Consider the following 22,096-nt stretch of genomic DNA (forward strand, 5'->3'; position numbering starts at 1 on the left):
CACCCCTCCCATATTTTCCCAAAAGTATGTGGCACACCCCTCCTAAGATACACAGACTTTTCCCTATATAATATTTGGTTCAACCTATTAATATATTCTTTTCTTGAGGGGATTTTGGCAGAGATCCAGTGGTAAGCTATCAGCTTTCGGGCCACAAATAGCATTCTGGCCACAGCAGTTTTAAGGTATTGATCCCCTCCCACCTCATCAACATAACCCAGAACACAGATCAAGGGGTCCCTGGGAATGTCCTGTCCCGTGATTAAATTTATAAGGCCAAGGACCACGATCCAAAATATCTGCAAGCAAGAGCATGTCCACATCATATGTAAAATGTCCGCATTATCCATCGTACACTTGGGGCACCTTGAATCCGACCGCAACCCTCTATTAAACAAGCATTCGGGAGACCTGTATGTCCTATAGAGGATATATAGCCGAGACAGGCGGCTAGGCTCACTAAGAGATAGCCTAGGAGTCATCTGTAGAATCGAGTCCCACTGCTCCGCCGAAATTGTGCCCAGCTGTTGTTCCCACTTTGTCAGTGCGCCAATAGGATGCCTTGACAGGACCTGTCCAAGTAAACCACCATACACCATTGAAATCAATCCTCTGGTGGACCCCTGCATACCAAGCCTATGGATAAGGACGTCGTGGTGTATGGTTAGGTCAACTTTTTTGCTCTGCACCATATACGCGTGACGCAGCTGCAAGTATTGATAAAACAGAGCGCTGGAGGGGAAATTCCTGTCCCAATTGCTCGAAAGTTTTAAAAACCCCTCCCTCCACCAGCTGCGACACCCACCATATGCCAATCCGCCTCCAGTGAGCAAAGCCTCTGAGCGTCTTCATACATGGCAGATGCTGATTGTCCCATATGGGGGAGTACTTTGTAAGACCGCGTATTCCTCTCAGCTGCCTCAGCTTATCCCATACTCTAACCATTTGAAGCACCGTAGGAAACCTGAATGCAAGGGATCGAAATCTACCCGACTCCAGACTCGAGACCAGTGATCCCCGTCCCACCAGAAACTGAAGAATCTTCTGACCTCCCACCAAATCCGCCAACTCGCCCTCCATCCCTCCTGCTACATGTTGGCACTGGGAAGACAAAAAGTAGAGCCATGGGTTGGGCAACGCAAGTCCCCCCTCATCCTTAGGTTTTTGCAAGTGCTCAAGTTTAATTCTCGCGCCTTGTTTCAGCCAAATGAGCTCTCTAAAAATCATATTGATTTTATGAAACCTATTCTGGGGAAGCAAGACAGGGGAATTATGAAGGACATATAAGAGTTGCGGCATAACTACCATCTTCAACAAATTCACTCTTCCCACTACAGAGAGGTGTAACTTTGCCCAGGCCTTAACCTTCTGTTTGATCCTGTCCAACAACGGGACAAGATTTAAACTCTCATAGTCCGTCAGCTTATTAGATATTTTTATGCCCAAATATTGAAGGGACGTTGCAACCGGCACACCCACCACACTGCAGGAGCTTGAATCCAATGGGAGGAGCGCAGACTTCTCCCAGTTAATAACCAAACCCGAAACCTTCCCAAATGCCCCAAGAAGTGACATCGTGTTTTGTAACGATCTGTCAGCGTCCAATAAAAATAACAACAGGTCATCCGCATATTGTGCTACCTTCTCCTCATGCTCCCCATACCGGAATCCCTCTATGCCAGTATCCAATCTTATCCTGGAAGCCAATGGCTCCACCGCGAGAGCAAACAGCAGTGGGGATAGAGGACATCCCTGCCTTGTTCCTCTATGAAGCGAGAAAGGATTAGACAGCTGACCATTAGCCCTCAGCCGAGCACTCGGCTCCGAGTACAAGAGCCTGACCCAGCCAATAAAACCCAGGCCAAAACCCAGACAGTGAAGCGTCGCCCATAGATAGTCCCACTCCACACTATCAAATGCCTTAGCGGCATCTAGGGACAAAACCACCCTCCTCCCGGCATTATCCGCCCTCACCTGCATATTCAGATATAATCTCCTAATATTCATGGCCGTTGATTTATTGGGCATAAATCCCGTCTGATCGGGGTGTATTAACACAGCTATTACCTTTGAGAGTCGAATGGCCAGGACCTTCGCTAAAAGTTTAATGTCTAGCGTCAACAGGGAGATGGGCCTATAGGACGCGGGCAGAGTTGGGTCCTTATCCTTTTTCAACAGCACGGCAATGACAGCTTTTCGCATAGACGGTGGGAGGACACCCCGCTCCAGACTATCATTAAACACCGTCAATAGAGCAGGGAGCAATACCGTTCTATACCGTTTGTATACCTCAGCTGGTAACCCATCTACCCCAGGTGCCTTACCATTGGACATGGTTCCCAGAGCCTCCTCCAACTCGTCCAGACCTAGAGGTCTATCTAGAGAGCGTCTGTCCTCAGGAGTCAACCTTGGGAGATTGGCAGCCTCCAAAAAGGAAACAACATCCTCTGTCGGGGCCCTAGCATGTGAGGAGTACAAGTCAGCATAAAAAAATCTCTAGAATTTTTAAGATCCCGGGTGCGTCAGTGAGCAGTCGCCCATTCACATCCTGAAGAGCCACTATAGCCGCAGACCCTCTCTGTGCCGATGTCACGACAGAAAGCAAATGCCCCACACTTTCCACACTCTCAAAATATTGAGTAGATTGAAACAGCCGCTTTTGCGCCGCTGCCTCTGTCTGTTTGGTCACCTTTGACTGCGCTTCCCCCAATCGCTTCCGAGTGGCAGGTGTGCTCTGTGCTGCAAAGGCCCCTTCCGCATCCTCCAGTTCCCTAAATATAAATTGTGATTTTGCCCTGGAGGCGGTCTTTATTTTAGAGATCTCTCGTATGTACATTCCCCTTAAGTACGCCTTTAAGGCCTCCCAGACGATCCCACTAGAAGCCGAGCCTCTATTAAAATTAAGGTATTCCCGCAACTCAGGGATAAAGCCGTCATTCTTATCGATTAGCTGCAGCCAAAATGGGTTAAGGCGCCAGAGAGGTCTATCATTCCTCCCGTTCCCGCCCCCCCCCCCCCCCCAAGCATGACTGAAACAGGCGAATGATCAGATACCGTTCGCACCAAATATTTAACCTCTAAAGTTTTTCCCAGCATAAGATCATCACCCAGGGCCAGATCAATGCGAGACAAGGAGGAGTGAGTAGAGGAGAAGCACGAGAATTGACGGACACCAGGGTTACGGCATCTCCACAAGTCGGTCAAAGCTATCTCCCGCACAAGAACCCCAAATGGCGCAAGATTACCCCCCAGCCTCAGAGGCTCATGGCTACCCCTGTCCCAATGTGAATCCAGATTATTATTAAAATCTCCCACCACCAAATGCGGAACCCCCGGAAAATCTCTCAGAATGGCCAGAACTTTATAAATAACTCTACTACTATAAGGCGGAGGTACATATATAGACGTCAACACCAGTGGGATGGAAAAGATTGTACAAGATAAAAGGACGAATTGCCCCTCTGTGTCCGCCACCACCCGGTGGCACTTAAATTGAGTCCTGGAGTGAATCAATATACTAACCCCCCTAGAGTATTGGGAATGAGTAGAGTGAAAGCCCGCCTGTACCCATCTCTTATCCAGGATTCCCAACGTCTCCTGTGTGAGATGCGTCTCCTGCAAACAAACAACCGCCGGCTTCTGGTCCGCTATGAAGCAGAATATGGCCTGTCGTTTTACCGGCGACTTTAACCCCCTGATATTCCAACTAAGTATCTTAAAATCAGCCATTATCGTACCACAGCATATTGCCTACCATCTCCCCCCTGGCCGCACCATAGTCAACATTGAAATGTACAAGTACGCCAAAGGACATTTTGAACCCAATCCCTCCCCCCTCCCCCCAAAGAACACCCCCAAACAATTCCTTGGGCTGAACCAAGGGTGCAACAAGTAAGGGCACTGTCGAGCCCTTCCACCCCATTCAGCAGGCGCCTCAATTCCTGTTCACTACCCGCATTTGACAGGATATAGCCCCACAGCACTTTGCATTTTCCCTTATCCGTATTCAGACTAAGGCCCCATAAGGACCACAAATTCTTAAAAAAAAAACAAAACAGTATATAGCAGAGCAATAAAAGAGCAGATAGAAATATAACTTCTTAGGCAGTCCACTGCATCAGGACCGCAGTCTCCAACCGCACGATTCCAAAACAACTAAACAGGTCAAGAAACCATCAGCCACATTCCTGCTCCTTCCTCTCCTTCCTCAATTGTCGTTCGTTAAGGTCCAACCAGTCCACAGCTTCCCTGGGGTCCAGAAAAAAGTGGCTTTTATTCCAGGCCTCAACACGCAGTTTAGCCGGGAAAAACATGGAGTACTTGACGCCACAGGCTCTCAGACGCTTCTTGATGTCTATGAACTTCGCTCTCATCTTCTGAACCTCCGGCGAAAAGTCCGGGTAAAAGGAGACTCTGGATCCCTCCATTTTAAGGTCAGGGTGGTCTCTCGAGTATCTAAGGATAGCGTCTCTGTCCCTGTAATGAAGGATTTTAGCCAGCACAGGTCGTGGTGGATGACCAGGGAGGGGGGGCCGAGTCGGGACTCTGTGTGCTCTTTCCACTGCATACAGGTGTGTTAGATTGTCCACACCTACTGTTTCTTTAAGCCATGTTTCAATGAAGGCAGTAGGGTTCTTTCCCTCACAGCGCTCTGGCATGCCCACAATGCGAACATTATTCCGTCTGGATCTATTTTCAAGGTCATCAGTTTTAGCCCAGACAGCTGCCATATCCTTCTTGAGCTCTGTACAGTGCTGTCCTGAGTCAGAGGCCGAATTCTCCACAGCACCCATACGCTTTTCCAGCTGGCTTGTTCTGTCTCTAACACTGTGCAGGTCATGTCACACAGTCTGCATGGACTCCTGCAGAAAGCCCAGTTGCGTCAGGACATGTGAGATCGCAGTCCCACAGTGCACCACTGCCAGCACTACATCTTTATTGGTGGGCTCGTCTGGAACTTGTAATTGCATCCTACCGGTAATGTTATTTCCAGGAGTCCATCCTGACAGCACCATGGGGGTTTGTCCTTTCATCCTTCCAGGGACAGGAAATGCACGAGAGTTTAAAAGGTCCCCTCCCACACCACACTCCAGTGATTTTTCCAAGTACCACACCAGTATGATGCAATTAAATTTTATTTAGATTTAGTACAAGCATAAAGATACCAATACAAATCATAGGGAGGGAACTACCAGTGCTGTCAGGATGGACTCCTGGAAATAACATTACCGGTAGGTCTAATCTCCGTTTCCCAGGACGTCCTATCCTGACAGCACCATGGGGAATACCAAAGTAGGAATTCGCTTAGGGTGGGACTACTGCTTGTAGCACTCTGCGACCGAAGGTCGCCTGGCTAGCTGATAAGAGTGTCCAACTTATAGTGTCTACAGAAAGTATTTGGTGTAGACCAGGTGGCAGCCCTGCATATCTGTTCTACTGAGGCACCCGCCCTCTCAGCCCATGAAGTCGCTATCGCCCTGGTGGAATGAGCCCTAAGTCCTTCAGGTACCGGCAAGCCCTCGGCCTCGTACGCCGAGGAGATTATTGTTGTTATCCACCTCGCTAGAGTCTGTGTAGCCGCACTTCTACCTTTATTTATTCCGCCGTACTGGACAAATAGTTTTGTGTCCTGTCGCCAGTCCCGGGTGACTTCCAGGTAACGGGCGACCGTGCGTCTAACATCCAAAGAATGAAAATCTTTCTTTATCATTCTTTGGGGCTGGACAAAACGAGGGCAGGATTATTTCTTGGTTTAGATTCTGCGGCGATACTACCTTAGGGAGAAACTTTGGATCTAGTTTGAGCGTTATGTGGTCCTCGAAGATCTGAATGTAGGGATTCTGGATTGAGAGGGCCTGGATCTCACCTAAACGTTTAGCTGAGGTGAGAGTTACCAAAAAAGCAGTTTTTTGTGTGAGCTTTGAAATGTCTATCTCTGAAATTGGCTCATAAGGGGGCCTACCCAGCGCGTTGAGTACCAGATTTAGGTCCCATGGGGGGACAGTTTTCCTCAATGTGGGTCTAAGTCTCTGGGTGGCTTTAGTAAATCGCGCTATCCATGGATGGGAGGATAGGGAGAAATTAAAGAAGGTACTTAAGGCCGCTATCTGGACTTTGAGTGTGCTCGGGGTCAGGCCCCTATCGAATCCGGCCTGTAGGAAGTCCAGAATCCGAGGGATATCAGGCCGAGATAGGTCTAGAGGGGCACTACCACTTTCTGTACAGAATCTCTTCCAGATTTTACAATATATCGCTCTTGTCACCGGTTTTCGGCTGGCCTGCAATGTGGAGATCACCTGGTCCGAGAGGCCATTGGACTTTAGGATGTCCCTCTCAGGATCCATGCTGCCAGTTGCAGGCTTCCTGGGTCTGGGTGTAACACTGGACCCTGGGAGAGCAAGTCTGGTATTGTTGGTAGGTGGAGTCGCCCCCTCTGAGCCATCTTTCTGAGGAAGGGAAACCAACTCCGCCTGGGCCAAAAAGGTATGACCAGCATCACCCAAGCTCCTTCCTCCTGGATCTTCCTGAGGACCCTCGGTATTATGGAAATCGGTGGAAACCCGTATAGGAGTCCCCTTCCCCAATTCTGGTCCAGGGCGTTGATTTCTTCTGGATGGTCCGCCGGGTTGAGGGAGTAGAACCTCTTCAGTTTGGCGTTTTTTCTTGTCGCGAAGAGGTCCAGCTGGGGTGTCCCCCAGCGATGGCAAAGATCCTTGAAGATCTCTTTTAGCTCCCATTCGGTGGTTCGGACTTCTTGTCTGCTTAGATAGTCGGCTATCCTGTTTTGGGAGCCTTCCAGGTGCACTGCTGATAGGGAGCGAGAATTGTTTTCTGCCCAGGTGAGGATGCGAGCTGCTAGCTTCTGAAGTTTCCCGTGCCTTGGGCCCCCCTAGTGGCGTAGGAAGGCTACTGTGGTCACGTTGTCCGACATGATCTTTATATGTTGGTTCTGTAGTCTTGAACTGCTTCTCTTCAGAGTCTCCCAGACTGCTCGCAGCTCTCGGTAGTTTGAGGACTGTAAGCTGATACTCTTGGGCCACGTTCCTTGTAAGAATCTTCCTTCTAGGTGGGCTCCCCATCCTTCCCTGCTGGCATCTGTAGTGATGGTCACGCATGGAGACAGGATCCAAGGAACCCCCCGGCTGATGTTTCTGTTGCTGATCCACCATTTCAGAGATGATCTCAGCGCCGGAGACGGTCGGAACTTCTTGTCCAGCGAGGACTGCCGTCTGTCCCATTTCGTAAGGATCTCCTTTTGTAGGATTCTTGTGTGAGCCTGGCTCCACATGACACAGGGTATGCATGCGGTTAGGGTGCCCAGCACTTCCATCGCGGTCCTTATCGAAACCTGATGTTGGCCGAACTGCCGCACCTTGTCCATGATGGGCTTCTTCTTCACCTCCGGCAAGAACGAGACCCTTCTTCTGGAGTCTAGCATTACCCCTAGGAATTTTTTCTGGGTGCTGGGCCGCAGATCTGATTTTTCTCTGTTTAGGATCCAACCTAGGCTCTCGAGGCTGAAAATTATTGAGCCGAGTTGTTCTTTTAATTCGGACGCTGACCGGGATATTACCAAGAAGTCGTCTAAATAAGGCACAATGATTTGTCTCTTTGTCTTAAGTCTGCCACGACTTCGCCCACCAGTTTTGTGAAAACACGAGGTGCTGATGCCAGGCCGAACGGAAGAGCCTGAAACTGGAAGTGGTAGTGTTTGCCTCTTTTCTCCAGGGCGAAACGCAGGAACCTCTGAGATTGAGGATGGATGGGAACGTGATAATATGCGTTCTTTAAATCTATAGTGCACATGGACGCGTTCTGGTCTATTAGCGGGATGGCGGTTTTCAGGGACTCCATTCGGAACCTTTTGTAACGAACCCATTGATTCAATGGCTTTAAATTTATGATAATTAAAAATTTTAATATTTGCGCTCAGAGATAGACCTTTAAATACACTAAACTCACTCTTCAAAAAAAGAAGTAAAAGACTAAATGGACAACCTAAGTTGCAACCTCCAAGTAGCGATGAGGGTCAGGCACCGCCTACTTGACTCTTTAAGAAGGACTGATAATAAAAGAGGAAAAAAGGATTTTACACTTCAGATTATGCCACATGTACATCGTTCACCATGGGACTAAGAAGAAAAAATTGTCTATAGAAAGAGGAAAAAATTACCTTGAGGTTTCTTTGAGCTGATAGTGCTTAGCGATCCAGGTCCTGTGTATAAGAGGTCCAGATGAAACGACAACGATGATATTGATAAAAATCCAAAGTGCTGGCACCATGTGAGGAGAAGGGTTTTGATGCTGTCAATTGCGGACGCTTGTCCCGGCCGGAGACATGCGTCCTCTCTGCAGTGCGTGCTCCTAGGCTTGAAGCGGTAGCGGCGCACGCCGAGAAAAGCTAACAAGGTCCGCAGGACCTTGTGTGACGTCACAGTCACGTGATCACTCACGTGACTAGCTATGGAGAGCGGTGAAGCTCAAAAACATCCGACGTGTTTCTGAATCAGCGGATTCCTTCCTCAGGGAATCCGCTGATTCAGAAACGCGTCGGATGTTTTTGAGCTTCACCGCTCTCCATAGCTAGTCACGTGAGTGATCACGTGACTGTGACGTCACACAAGGTCCTGCGGACCTTGTTAGCTTTTCTCCGGCCGGGACAAGCGTCCGCAATTGACAGCATCAAAACCCTTCTCCTCACATGGTGCCAGCACTTTGGATTTTTATCAATATCATCGTTGTCGTTTCATCTGGACCTCTTATACACAGGACCTGGATCGCTAAGCACTATCAGCTCAAAGAAACCTCAAGGTAATTTTTTCCTCTTTCTATAGACAATTTTTTCTTCTTAGTCCCATGGTGAACGATGTACATGTGGCATAATCTGAAGTGCAAAATCCTTTTTTCCTCTTTTATTATCAGTCCTTCTTAAAGAGTCAAGTAGGCGGTGCCTGACCCTCATCGCTACTTGGAGGTTGCAACTTAGGTTGTCCATTTAGTCTTTTACTTCTTTTTTTGAAGAGTGAGTTTAGTGTATTTAAAGGTCTATCTCTGAGCGCAAATATTAAAATTTTTAATTATTTATTTATCTGGAGGAATTTCGTGGTATTATCCTAATATTTTGCAGCTGAGTAGACTATAGCGCTAGCGCTGTGGCTGAGACATCTATTGTTTAAATTTATGATAGTTCGGCTTTCCCCCGATGGTTTTTTTATTGTGAAGAGTGTAGAATAGTGGCCCTGACCTCTCTCTACCTCTGGGACAGGAATTACTACTTCCGATTTTAACAGGTCTCTTATGTCTGCCCATATAGGGTCTATCATGGCTTCGGAACGGGGTTTTGTTGTAACCACAAATCGTGCTGGAGGGGATCTTGTGAACTCGAGGGTATAGCCCTGGGCAATTGTATTGAGGACCCATGGGTTCTGGGAGATGCGCTGCCATGCCCCTGCAAAGTGCTTTAGGCGCCCCCCTACCGGCATGGCGTCATTGCCTTTTGCTCCTGGAACTTTGTCCGGAGCGAGACGGGGGAGCTCTACTTCTTCCCCCCCTCGAGTACTCCCAGCGAGAAGATTTCCCTTTCCCTCTATATTCCTGCCTCTGGTATGGGCGGGATCTCTGAAAGGGAAATTGTCTTTTTGGTTTTTCCTCTGGAAAACCTTTTTTGTCGTCGGAGGCACTCTCTAGAATTTTATCCAAAGCTGGCCCAAATACCTTCTCGCCCGAGAAGGGTATGGAACATAACTTATTTTTAGATTGGTAGTCCCCCGACCAGGTTTTCATCCATATGGCTCGGCGGGCCGCGTTGGATAGGGAATTATTTCTGGCCGCAAACCGTACCGATTCTGCAGAAGCATCTGCCAGAAAACTGGTCGCGATTTTCAACAGGAGAATACTCTCAAGGATATCACCCCTAGGGGTTTTATCCTTTAACTGTTGTTCCAAGTGGTCGATCCATAGGTGCATGGATCTAGCGACCGATGTAGCAGCTATATTTGCTTTTATCACTGCCGCTGAGGCCTCCCAAGCTCTTTTTAAGAGCACGTCGGCGTTTTTGTCCATGGGCTCCTTGAGACTGGAAGAATCTTCAAAAGGAATCGAAGTCTTTCTCGACACCTTGGCCACCGGTGAATCGATCTTAGGCACCTCGTCCCAAGTGCTGATGTCCTCCTGGTTAAATGGAAGTCGCAGCTTAAAGTCTCGCGGCATGATCAGTCTTTTCTCCGCATCTTCCTATTCTTCCAGGATCATTGCCCGGATATGGTCATTAACTGGGAAGACCTGACGAATCCTGGCTCTAAGTCCCCCGAACATTGTGTCCTGGATGGATTGTTCTTTCGGGGTTTCCTCGATCTGCATTGTACTTCTTACTGCCCTGAGCAGCTCTTCCGTGTTCTCTGACGTGAAGAGGTACCTTTTCCCTGTTTCTAGGGGTTCCGAGGTAATCTCGCCCTCTTCCTCCGAGTCCGTGCCCCGTATCTCTTCTTCCGATGATAGGTCGGACTCCCATCTAGGTCTTTTGGACTGGGACCGGCCGGAAGACTGGGTAGGTAGTATTCCAGAGACCGAGGCTTGAACTTCATCTCTGACTACTGCGCGCATCTCCGGGAGAAAGGCTGCCTGCTCGCCTCTGACGATTCGGAGTGTGCAATCGTCACATAGGGGCTTCTTCCATGCGCTCTGCAGTTTACTGGCACAGATGGGGCATTTAGGTTTGCCTGATGTCCTGGCTGTTGCTGGCGTTGGTGTCGCCTTATCCTAAAAAGACAGGAGTCCTCCCTTTAAAAAAAGCTCCTGTCTCCGGCCATCCTGCCCCTGTGCCCTTTATTCACGGACGCTGGTTCTGGCTGGTCACTGGTCCTAGCGTCCATGCTGGCGGCGTTTGACAGAAACTTAGGCATCTGTCACCTCTCAATCTGCCTGGAGCCGGTGCTTAGGGGGGTGCCGCTTACATCGTCCGACCCGGAGGAGTTGGCGGTTAGGACCCCGCACCTCCTGGCCCCGGTAAGATCCTTTAGGCTGTATGCCGCGGCTGCGGCGCTCCCGTGCCTGTCCTTACAGGGACAGGAAAAACACTGGAGTGTGGTGTGGGAGGGGACCTTTTAACCTCTCGTGCATTTCCTGTCCCTGGAAGGATGAAAGGACAACCCCCATGGTGCTGTCAGGATAGGACGTCCTGGAAAAAAAATTTTTAAAAAGAGACAGTGTTGGGCTATGCTCCAACAATAATTTTTTTTACGCTGCATATTTAAAAAAAAATTCAAGTAACCTATGGGTGCAGAAAATCTGCAACATCAAAAGCTCATGGTAGGAACGTAGCCTTAGGGTAGGTGTATTCAGTCTTTTTCAGGCAGTTTTTGTGGAGGAACATGCTTTAGGATTTTTTTTTTTTTTTATATAAACTGCAGCTCCATTCCGTGCTTACATTCAGTTGGTGATGGAGCCAATAACCGCTGATCTGTGAGGGGGACCGATGCTGGACCTCCACCAATCTGATGTTGCTGACCTATCTTAGGTATACGTCACCAATGACATGACTGGACAACCCCTTTACAAGACCCTTCTAACAACTAGGGGTTGTCCACAGTGCAAAGACTGCCCATCTACATCGGACACTTACTTGCTTTGCTGCTCTGGAGTTTGTGGCCTTGCTTTTTGTGGTTGCTGCTCGGGTGGGCTTTAATGGGGGCTCTGCGGGATGAGAAAATGATTGGGCAATCGATAAAACTGTAAAATTGGCACAGACAAACCTAAGATATAGCATAAAGTGATAGTGGCTGTGGTTCGCGTTGGATGAAGCTTTGTCGTGTGGCTGATACCTCACCCACCAAGTATATACCCAAAAGTTGTTTTTTTTGCGGGAAAAAAAAAAATAAAAAAAAAAAACGTGAATACACTTTTCCCAAAAGTCTGTGTCTGCAGCCAAGTAAAAGGAACTTTATAACTTTATACTTTATTAGTGACCTCCCCCATCAAAAAAAAACCAAAACATAAGCACGCCATATTAACCTCTTCCTGACAGCAGAGTGTGGTCTTATTTAGATGACTTTTTTTGGGAAAACTATCCAAGCTTCTCCTAGCAAACAGTAATGAATGGACAGCACTCGGATTTAACTAAGAGGTCATCAGTAAACTGAACAAACCCATATGTCAGTGATTTCGGTAAAAAGGACAGGACTTTTTTTTTGCAAGGGGAGGAGAAGGGAGAATTGGGACTATGAACCCAAAGACTATATAGGGTACACATACTATATATGGAGAGCACGGATGCAAGATGTATGTGGAAGACGGACATCAGAACGAGGCATAGTAGTGATCGCCGCTGCTGGTTGGCAGCAATCACCAACAGCCGCATGACAGTGGTTAAATCTTGGGCGGCTGCACTTACTTGGCCATTGCCTCACAAGAAAAAAAAAACCCTCAATGAAATTGCGTCACCCCCTATGTATTTCAGTACATTATACAGTGAATTGTATTATCTCGTTCAAAACTGCAAATCACCATACCAGAAAAAAAAAAAAAAATTGGCCTCATCAGGAAGTGGTTAATTTTGTTCCAAAGCATAAAAATAAGAGGCCTTTACCTGTTACTGGAGCTGATGAAGCAATCTCCTCCTCTCCGTCAGGGTCATCGATGCCTTGAGCCGACACTGCAGGAATCTCGGCAGCCGAAGGCTTGCTTTGTGCAGCCAGCTTTCTGCTTCTAGGGGCAGCTTTTGCTTTCGATGCTGGCTTTTTAGTAGAATCCATTGCCTCGGGATCGTCCACTTTCTTCTGGTCAAAAAGACAAGTTATGAACATATGCAGGAGATTCTGGAACGTGGCAACATTTATCCCGGAAGCAGTAGATTATCTTTGTTGAAAAAGAATTTCTGCAGATACCAACAATCCAACCGTGTGATAGAAGGCCGTCGAGCAGATGATTAACCCTACCACAGAGATCCCTTTGGGGTAAACATCTGGCCGGGAGTTTCTTCTCCGATGTATAGTACTTGCTCATGATGTGGTGCTCTCAGTGAGCAATAATCAGGGTGTGCCTCCATTCACAAGGGTGAACATATCATTTCCTTACCCTCTAATGAAGTAGTATCACTGCCGGACTGCTAGACAGAACATGTGGGTCCCCAATGTCAGAAGGGGAGCCCAAAATCCCAATGTCCGGCTACAATGACCCTCTGCGCTATCAGAGAGGAACGTCAAGTATTCTCATCTGACCGGCCTGGAGCAACAGAATAAAACCAGACACATTCTCTTCCGAGTGTCTGCATTTTAATAAAGCAGCTCAGCGATGAGGAAAGCCCGGGCCGACAGGCGGAGATGCAAACCTTATATTTAACAGGGGATGCGCTGATAAAAAATGTGATGCAGAAAAGTAGAAATCGGAATTCTGAGAACCAATATGTGGTCTATATATATTTGAACTAGAGATACTGTGCCAATTGGACCAATACCAAATGTACGCAAAAGGGGTCCGATTGCCCTGAAAGGGGTTGCTGAGTGAAAACAAGTTATGACCAATCCAAAATGTCCGGGTGAGTGTCAGACAGCCTTACCACAGTAGGTCCAACACCCGACTGCTGCTCCAGTCATTCCCTATGGGGCTGCCCCTCAATGTAGCGACAGAGAAATCTGAGTGCAGCGCTCAGCAAGCCCCATAGGGAATGAAAGGAGAGACGGTCGAGCATCTGCACTGCTGCTCCATTTTAACAGATGGGGCTGAGCGATGCAAATCCCAGCAATCAGACCCTGTCGATCTATAAAATTACCAGCTATCCTTTGGATAGGTGATAGCTTGTCTTCATTAGACAACCCTGTGAACGCTCTAAAAGAGGGCATTAAGTCAGCACAATCAAACACCAGGAAAACCCCCAGTTAAAAGGGTTGTCTCCCAAAATTATTGCGTGGCAGTTCGGATGAAGTTTCGTATACTGGCCGACAATCAACCACTGTGGAAAGTGGAATTTCGGATGCAAGGTCTGGCCCTACCCTTTTGGACATGAAGACGTCCGGGCAATTGCTGAAATTCTGGCTTCAGAAGCTGCCACAGGGGAATAATGGATCAGTCTGTTGCTATTTAACAACAGTATCCTAAATTATATGCATAGAGGGCAATATGGAGACAATGATGTGATCACATCACAGTTTTAGAAATACAAATGACAAAGAACAAACACCGACAGACTAAACAGAGAAAAGGACTCTACCCTGTAGGCTGTAAGCCCACAAGGGCATTAATAGTAGGTTAGGGATGAGGTGGCAGCTGGGTTATTCAAGGCAGTAAACCTTCACGAACAGATGGGTTTTCAAGTTCCATCTGAAAGTTCAGAGTGTGATAGATAATCAGACGTGTTGGTCCACAGAATTCCAGAGTATGGGGGATACTCAGGAGAAGTCTTGGAGGCGATGGGGTGAGGAACGTACGAGTGTGGAGGAGAGGAGGTGGTCTTGGGAAGACCGGAGGTTGTGTGTTGGAAGAGGTTGGGAGATTAGTTCGGAGATATATGGTGGAGACAGATTATGGACGGCTTTGTAGGTCAGTGTTATTAGTCGTTGGGGGAATTGGGAGCCAATGAAGGATAGGTAGAAGAGGAGGAGGAGTGAGGAGAGGTGTAGATTACTCATGCAGCAAAGTCAAGGACGGACTGGAAAGGTGCAAGGGTGTTAGAAGGGAGGCAACACAGGAGGATATTGCAGTAGTTGAGGCGGGAGAAGATGAGGGCATGCACAAACATTTTAGAAGATTTAGAATTGAAAAACGGACGAATTCTGGAGAAATTTTTTGAGTTGGAAGCGACAGAAGGTGGTGAGAGCTTGGATGTGCGGTCTGAAGGACAGGGCAGAGTCTAGGGTTACTCTGAGGCATCGGACCCCCGGTAAAGCGTGATCTCATTTATTACAAAAGATAGATCAGTTAGAGGAGTTAAGTGGGATGGAGGAAAATAAGGAGTTTGTTTCAATTCCAATCAAGCTTTAGCAAGTGAAAGGAGAAGGAGGAGGATTTGTTTGATAGAAAATGCACCCAAACACACAATTCTGCCATCATTCTGCATCCACAGCAGACGAAAATGATTTTCATAGCCCCATTTACATTTTTAGCTTGTGGAAAGTGAGGAGGGGAGTTTCTGGATGAGAGTTTTAGCAAACAAGCAAAAGATGGATTTTTGGTTCTTACCGTAAAGTCTCTTTCTTGGAGCCTTCATTGGGGGACACAGAATACCATGGGTGTATGCTGCTGCTAGAAGGCTGACACTATGCAAAACAAGAAAATTAGCTCCTCCCCGGCAATATACACCCACCGACAGGCACTAGGCACCTCAGTTGGTGAAAAAGCAGGAGGAGAAGCAACGAAACCACTCTAAACATATGTACCAACCCAACAAGGGACTCAAAGACCCAACACGGTACAATTTAAACAGGGAGAGTGCTGTGTCCCCCAATGAAGGTTCCAAGAAAGATTTTACGGTAAGAACCAAAAATCCATATTTCTTTATCGCCTTATTGGGGGACACAGAATACCATAGGACGTTCCAAAGCAGTCCCAAGGGCGGGAACAGCAATAAGGAACAAAAGAACAGGAAAGTCTTAGGTCGGCAGGTGCGCCACCGCCGCCTGCAGAACCTTCCTACCAACAACTGCATCAGACGAAGCATGGGTATGAACCCTGTAGAACCTCGCAAAGGCGTGCAAGGATGACCAGGTAGCGGCCCTGCAAATTTGTAAGGCCGAGGCCTGGTGACGAACGGCCCACGACGCCGCCACGGCTCGGGTGGAGTGAGCTCTCACTCCTGGAGGGGGCCGTTTTTCCTGTAGCCGGTACGCTTCCAGAATGGTAGAACGGATCCAGCGAGCGATCGTGGATTTGGATGTCGGAAGCCCTTTCCGGCGACCTTCAGAGATGACCAGCAAAGAATCGGACTGGCGAAATGAAGAGGTCCTGGTGAGATAGACACGCAAGGCTCTAACTACGTCCAGTTTGTGGCGAGACTTCTCAAGAGGGTGAGAAGGAGCAGGACAAAAAGATGGAAGAACAAAATCCTCATTGATGTGGAAAGAGGACACCTTCGGAAGAAAAGAAGGAACGGGCCTGAGGACGACCTTATCTTGATGGAGGACCAGGTAAGGGGAACGACATGACAATGCCGCCAACTCAGAAAACTCTTCTGATGGACGTAATGGCAATCAAGAAGGTTACCTTCCATGAGAGAAGGGATAACGGGATGTCCTGGATAGGCTCGAACGGCGCCTTTTGAAGAGCGCCAAGGACGAGATTGAGATCCCACGGGTCTATCGGTGAATGATGAGGAGGAGCCACGTGGGCGACCCCTTGGAGAAAAGTCTTAACCTGCGGCAAGGAAGCGAGCTCTCTTTGGAAGAGGATAGACAAAGCGGAAACCTGGCCCTTGAGGGTACTGAGAGAGAGACCCGAATCTAAGCCGGACTGGAGAAAACCCAGTATGGACGGAATGGAAAAGGACATTGGAAAGACTTTCTTAATCGTCACACCAACGGAAAAAGGCCTTCCAGTACCTATGGTAAATGCGGGAAGAGGCTGGATTCCTGGCTTTGATCGTTGTCTGAATCACCTGGTTGGACAACCCTGACTCTCTTAGGATAGCGGCCTCAACGGCCATGCCGTTAAATTCAGAGACAGAGAATTCTTGTGGTAAAGGGGGCCTTGCGAGAGAAGGTCTGGACGATCTGGACGCTTCCAAGGAACATCCGCGAGCATGTTTACCAGCTCTGCATACCAAGGCCTTCTTGGCCAGTCTGGAACCACTAGAATCACCGGGACGCCCTCCGATTTTCATCTTCTTGGCTACTCTTGGGATCAAGGCAAGAGGTGGAAACAGATAAGGAAGTTGGAACTGGGACCACGGAATTACTAGGGCGTCGCAAGCGACGGCTAGAGGGTCCCTGGACCTGGCTACGAAGCGTGGAACTTTGTGGTTCATCCGCGATGCCATGAGATCGACATCCGGAGAGCCCCAGCGCTGGTATATCTGATCGAAGACTGTGGGGTGAAGAGACCATTCCCCCGACGCTAGGCTTTGACCACTCAGAAAGTAGTCTGCCCAGTTTTCCACCCCTGGAATGTGAACGGCAGAGATTTCTGGAACGTAACGTTCTGCCCAGCGCAGTATCTTGGCCACTTCTGACATCACTTGGTTGCTGCGCGTGCCGCCCTGATGGTTTATGTACGCCACAGGCGTGGCGTTGTCCAACTGAATGCGGATCGGCTTGCCGGCGAGAAGAGATTGCCAGCGAAGGGGGGCCAGGAAGATTGCTCTCATCTCGAGAAGATTGATAGGAAGGAGAGCTTCTTGTTGATTCCAGCATCCCTGGGCCGTTATCTGACTGAAAACCGCTCCCCAACCTAGAAGGCTGGCATCGGTGATGACTTGCCACCGAAGCGGGAAGAAGGACCTCCCTTGGAGGACTGAGACAGGCATTGTCCACCAAGTCAGGGATTGCCTCACTTTGAGAGGGAGGAGTATGGGGCGGTCCAAGGACAGCGCTGTCTTGTCCCAGGCTGAAAGGAGGAACAGCTGGAGGGGGCGAATATGAAACTGTGCAAAAGGCACTGCTTCCATGGAAGCCACCATCTTCCCCAGGATTTTCATGCAGAAACGAAGAGGAGTGGGCGTTGGCCGCTTGAGGGCTCGAATTCCCTTGGACAGAGACGCAAATTTTTCCCTCGGAAGGAACACTCGGGCCAGATTCGTGTCGAATTCCTTGCCTAGAAAGGTCAGACGCTGAGTGGGGCAGAGGATGGACTTTTACTTGTTGACTAACCATCCGAGACGGCTGAGAGTATCCAGGGTTATCTGAAGACTTAGGAGACAGTCTTGACGGGATGATCCCTTGATCAAGAGATCGTCCAGATAAGGGATGATGAGAATCCCCCTGGATCGAAGGATAGCCATGACCGTCGCCATGACCTTCGTGAACACACGTGGAGCGGAGGCTAGGCCGAAGGGAAGAGCCGTGAACTGGTAGTGATTTTCCTGAATTGCAAACCAAAGATATTTCTGATGTTGCAAGCAAACAGGGATGTGAAGATAGGCATCTCGTATGTCCACCGAGCAGAGGAATTCTCCGGACTCCATTGAGGCTATCACCGATCGAAGCGACTCCATTTTGAAGTGAAGAATCTTCACGTGGCGATTGAGCAATTTGAGGTCCAGGATTGGCCGCAGGGAGCAGTCTTTCTTCGGAACTACGAAAAGATTTGAGTAGAACCCTGAAAACAGTTTGTTTGAGGGAACGGGAACAATCACTCCAGCGGAAAGAAGGGAGGAGACGGCTTGAAAGAATCCCGGAATGTGGGACCTCTGTCTTGGAGGTCGAGACAGGAAAAAACGCCAGTTTGGCGGGGAAGCGAATTCGATCTTGTAACCGGATGAGATGATTTCCCTGACCCAAGCGTCGTCGACCACAGACAGCCAAGCCTCCACGAAAAAGGAAAGTCTGCCTCCCACCCTGGAAAAACTTCCAGGTGGGGGTGACCAGTCACTTGGAGGAAAACCTACCGGAACGGCCGCCTGAAGACCTGGAATATTGTCCCCTTGATCTCCAGCGGGGAGTGGGTTTGTAAGATGGTTTTTTCTGCTCTCGCTCCCTGGCGGCGGAAGACCGATCTTGCTGGGTAGATCTGTCTGTGGACAGGAAGGGACGAAAGGGCCTAAATGGCCGGGAACCCTTTCTGTTGAAAAAACGTTTTGGTTGAGATTGGGGGAGAGAGGTGCTTTTACCACCAGTGGCATCAGAAATTATTTGAACCAGCTTGGCTCCAAAGAGCCTAGAACCGTGGAACGGCAAATTGGTAAGCGACTTTTTAGAAGTGGTATCCGCATTCCATGATTTTAACCAAAGGACTCGGCGTACTGCCACTATGTTGCTGTTAGCCCTTGCTACGCACCCAGCTGCATCTAAGGAGGCGGCTAAAAGATATTTACCCGCATTATTAATTTGATCTGCTAGATCTGCTAACTCGTCCTGAGGAGCTGCCGCTAAGATGCCTCTGCGAAGAATTTTGGCCCAAGCTGAAATGACTTTCGCCACCCAGGAGGAAGCGAAAATAGGACAGAGGGAGGCCTCAAAAATAAACTTAGCCAGAGCTTCTATTTGCCTGTCAGTTGGATCCTTAAGCGATGCCCCTTCCGGGAGGGATAGAACAGTCTTAGAGGCTATACGAGAGACGGGAGGATCCACTTCGGGGGCTTTGGTCCATTTTGTGAGCAGCTCTACATCAAAGGGGTACAGAACATGTAAGTATCTGTGGCCTGAAAAGCGTTGCTCAGGGTGCTCCCAATGTTTGGTTAGAGTAGTATTGAACTCTTTTTGGTTTGGAAAGGTTCGGGACGGAGGTCTTGCTCGTTTAAATGGAACAGAACATTCCTGCGGAGGGGTCTTGTCCTGCTTAATTTCCAGGGTTTGGAAGATAGCAGAAAGGAGACTATCGACCATATTCCGCGTTTTGGATATGTTATCTGCTTCTGAACTAGATCCCGATTGGGGATCGTCGTCTGACCTATGGTCGTCCTCTGAGGAAGGAGAATGACACCTGGGTGAGGCAGACGGCCCTAGTGAGTTGGAAGACGAGCCAGATAGCACTCGCTTCCGAGAGCTCCTGCCCGGTCTGTCCCTCTGAAGGTCGCGGTCAGGTGCGGACGACTCAAATTGAGAGGCGGTCGGTGCACAGGTGGCTGTAGCTAGCTGAGGTAACCGTTCTAAAACCTGGACCAGCGACTGAGAAACCTTAGTCAAGTCAGAGACTGACAGACATTACAACGGCCCACTCCGGGGGAGGTGGAGTGTCCTCAGCCCAAGAGTCGGTGTGCTCCTGAGATGCAGACATAGTTGGAGGACTGCAGGAAAGGCAGAAGGGGGACGACTGACCTGATGCCCACTTCTTTTTACAGCGCGCACAGGCGTAATGTGTAGCGGTGGGCCTGAAACAGAGATCCCCTGAAGGATTGGGCATAAGTACCCTGCGTTGAATGGCCGCAGGAATAGAGAGGAACTGCAGAGAGGAGCTAATTTTTTGCGTCAGAGCAGAGCCTACCAGGAATCAGGTGAGCAGCAAAAACCGTCGCAGTGTCCCCCAAGCAGCGCAGGAAGAGAAGAAAAAACTCCACGAAATGCTTGATGATGGAAGTGGGGGTCGGAGCTTAGCGGCTGAGCCACGATTGGATAACAGCGGAGATGGGCGAGGTAAAGGAGAGGCTGGCATATCGAAAAAGAAAGGAGCCCTGTGATGGGCTAGTAAGGGAGCGAAAAAAGCGCGCTTAGAGAGGGAGGAGGGAGCGCTGAAAACGAAAGTGATCCAAGGACGCCGCAGCCCTGTACCTGACAAAAGGAGAGGAGATTCACCGCTGATCTAAAGGTACTCTGCTGTTGTGTCTCCCACCCTGGAGAATAGTGGGAGCAGTCCTGTGTTCCTCTTGCAGAGAGGGGAGAGAGAGGCGAGCGGCTGTATGAGCGCGCGGCAGGCAGGGCGGGAGATTTGAATGAGGGGGACCTGTAGATGCTCCGATGGACTCACTGAAAGTAATGCGGGGGTGGAGGGACGTGCAGGCACTTACCTGGCGTCCCTGAAGAGGATGACCACAGGGGCCCACGGGATCCTCTGTACCCGCATCCTGGAGAAGACGGCGTAACCTCATGCAATCGCCGTCTTCCTCTCAGCTCTGTCCCGAGAAAGGGGTGGAGGGGGATTTGGCAAGGACCAGCCACCTGTCTCCAACCCATAGCACCAGGAAGTGATATGGAAAAAAGTCCTGCCAGCGTACTGAGAGGTACGATGTGGGATAAGCCACACTGCTTGCTCAGCCGCCTGATATGGGAAAGCAGGGTGAGATCTACACCCTGTTTCCCGACTTGAATCTGAAAAACAAAAGACAAAGAATTAAAAACGCTCTACAAGAAAACCTAAGGAAAAAAGGGTTAAGTGCGGATCTGGGTAGATCCCGGTCCGCCTCCTACAGACACTAAGCACAAACTGAGGTGCCTAGTGCCTGTCGGTGGGTGTATACTGCCAGGGAGGAGCTAATTTTCTTGTTTTGCATAGTGTCAGCCTCCTAGCAGCAGCAGCATACACCCATGGTATTCTGTGTCCCCCAATAAGGCGATAAAGAAAAAAACCGTGCCTCCCACGAGTGTGCGGGGTTTGCAGATTATGTTCTAACAAGATTTGAGGGTATAAGACAGCTGAAAGATGAAGATCTCACCTTAACAGTTCTCTTTACAGAAACTGTTTTGTCTTGGGTTGCCAGGACTGCCTTCTTTACTTCTTTTGGATGCATGAAAGGCAAAATAATGATACAAATTACTGATTAAAAAAAAATAAAAAAAAGCACAAAAACTACCAAATAAACCTCCCCACAGATTATTGTAATCTTTTAACCACAAATTAACACCTAAATAGTACAAAAAAAAAAAAGGAATAATAGAAGCATATATAACCAGCTCCTGACAAACCATCTTCATTGAAGCACCAGTCCAGCATTTTTTTTATTTCACACCCATAGTGGTATCACTAATGTCTGTTCCCTGCCTGTAGCAGAATACGTACCAGCCGCTGTCTCCTCCTGTTCTCGTCACCGCTCTGGTCCTGTTCTGCGGTTTGCGACCTGCCAAATTGATCTCGGCAGATCGGAAGCCACTACTCAATGTAAGTCTATGAGAGGCAGAACGAGGCCAGAACGCGACTCACAGTTTTACACTGAGCGCTTATGACCGTTACCTCTGACTTCTGGTCAGTCAGGAGCGGTGGTCGCAAGATGGCGGCGCAGGATCAGAGCGGCGCAGTATTTTACTACAGGCAGGGAACAGGCATTAGTGATACCACTCCGGAGGTGAAATAAAAAAACAAAAACAAACACCGGAGTGGTGCTTTAAGGTCAATAAGTTGACGCTAATCTATCACATTCAACAATGATTCCCACAAAATATTTGCCCCCTTCTTACCATCACCCTTGTCCCCAGAGGCTTCGGTGCCGACGGGATCCTGCTGGCAGGTCTTCTTGCTCTGTGCATCATTCTTTTTTTTGCTCTTCTTCTTCTTGCTTTCTCTGGGAATAAGAAAACAAATCATA

General features: G+C 48.8%; 1 protein-coding gene across 8 annotated transcripts in view; it reads right to left on the reverse strand.

Moving 5' to 3' along the window:
- The window catches only part of TCOF1 (treacle ribosome biogenesis factor 1), a 146,793-nt gene that overhangs the window by 119,057 nt on the left and 5,640 nt on the right, over positions 1–22,096 (reverse strand). For 7 of the 8 annotated variants that reach the window (XM_073567982.1, XM_073567981.1, XM_073567979.1 and 4 more), the window contains exons 3-6: positions 21,969–22,072; positions 21,230–21,291; positions 12,584–12,773; positions 11,621–11,691 (exon numbers count right to left, since the gene is read on the reverse strand). In XM_073567982.1, the coding sequence (XP_073424083.1) occupies positions 11,621–11,691; positions 12,584–12,773; positions 21,230–21,291; positions 21,969–22,072 (427 nt within the window). The remainder of the gene's footprint in view (positions 1–11,620; positions 11,692–12,583; positions 12,774–21,229; positions 21,292–21,968; positions 22,073–22,096) is intronic. The other variant, XM_073567977.1, reaches the window with a different exon arrangement.

The sequence above is a fragment of the Dendrobates tinctorius genome, unplaced genomic scaffold (assembly GCF_039654945.1).
Source record: "Dendrobates tinctorius isolate UK_male_01 unplaced genomic scaffold, ASM3965494v1 ptg000020l, whole genome shotgun sequence".
NCBI classification, from domain to species: domain Eukaryota; kingdom Metazoa; phylum Chordata; class Amphibia; order Anura; family Dendrobatidae; genus Dendrobates; species Dendrobates tinctorius.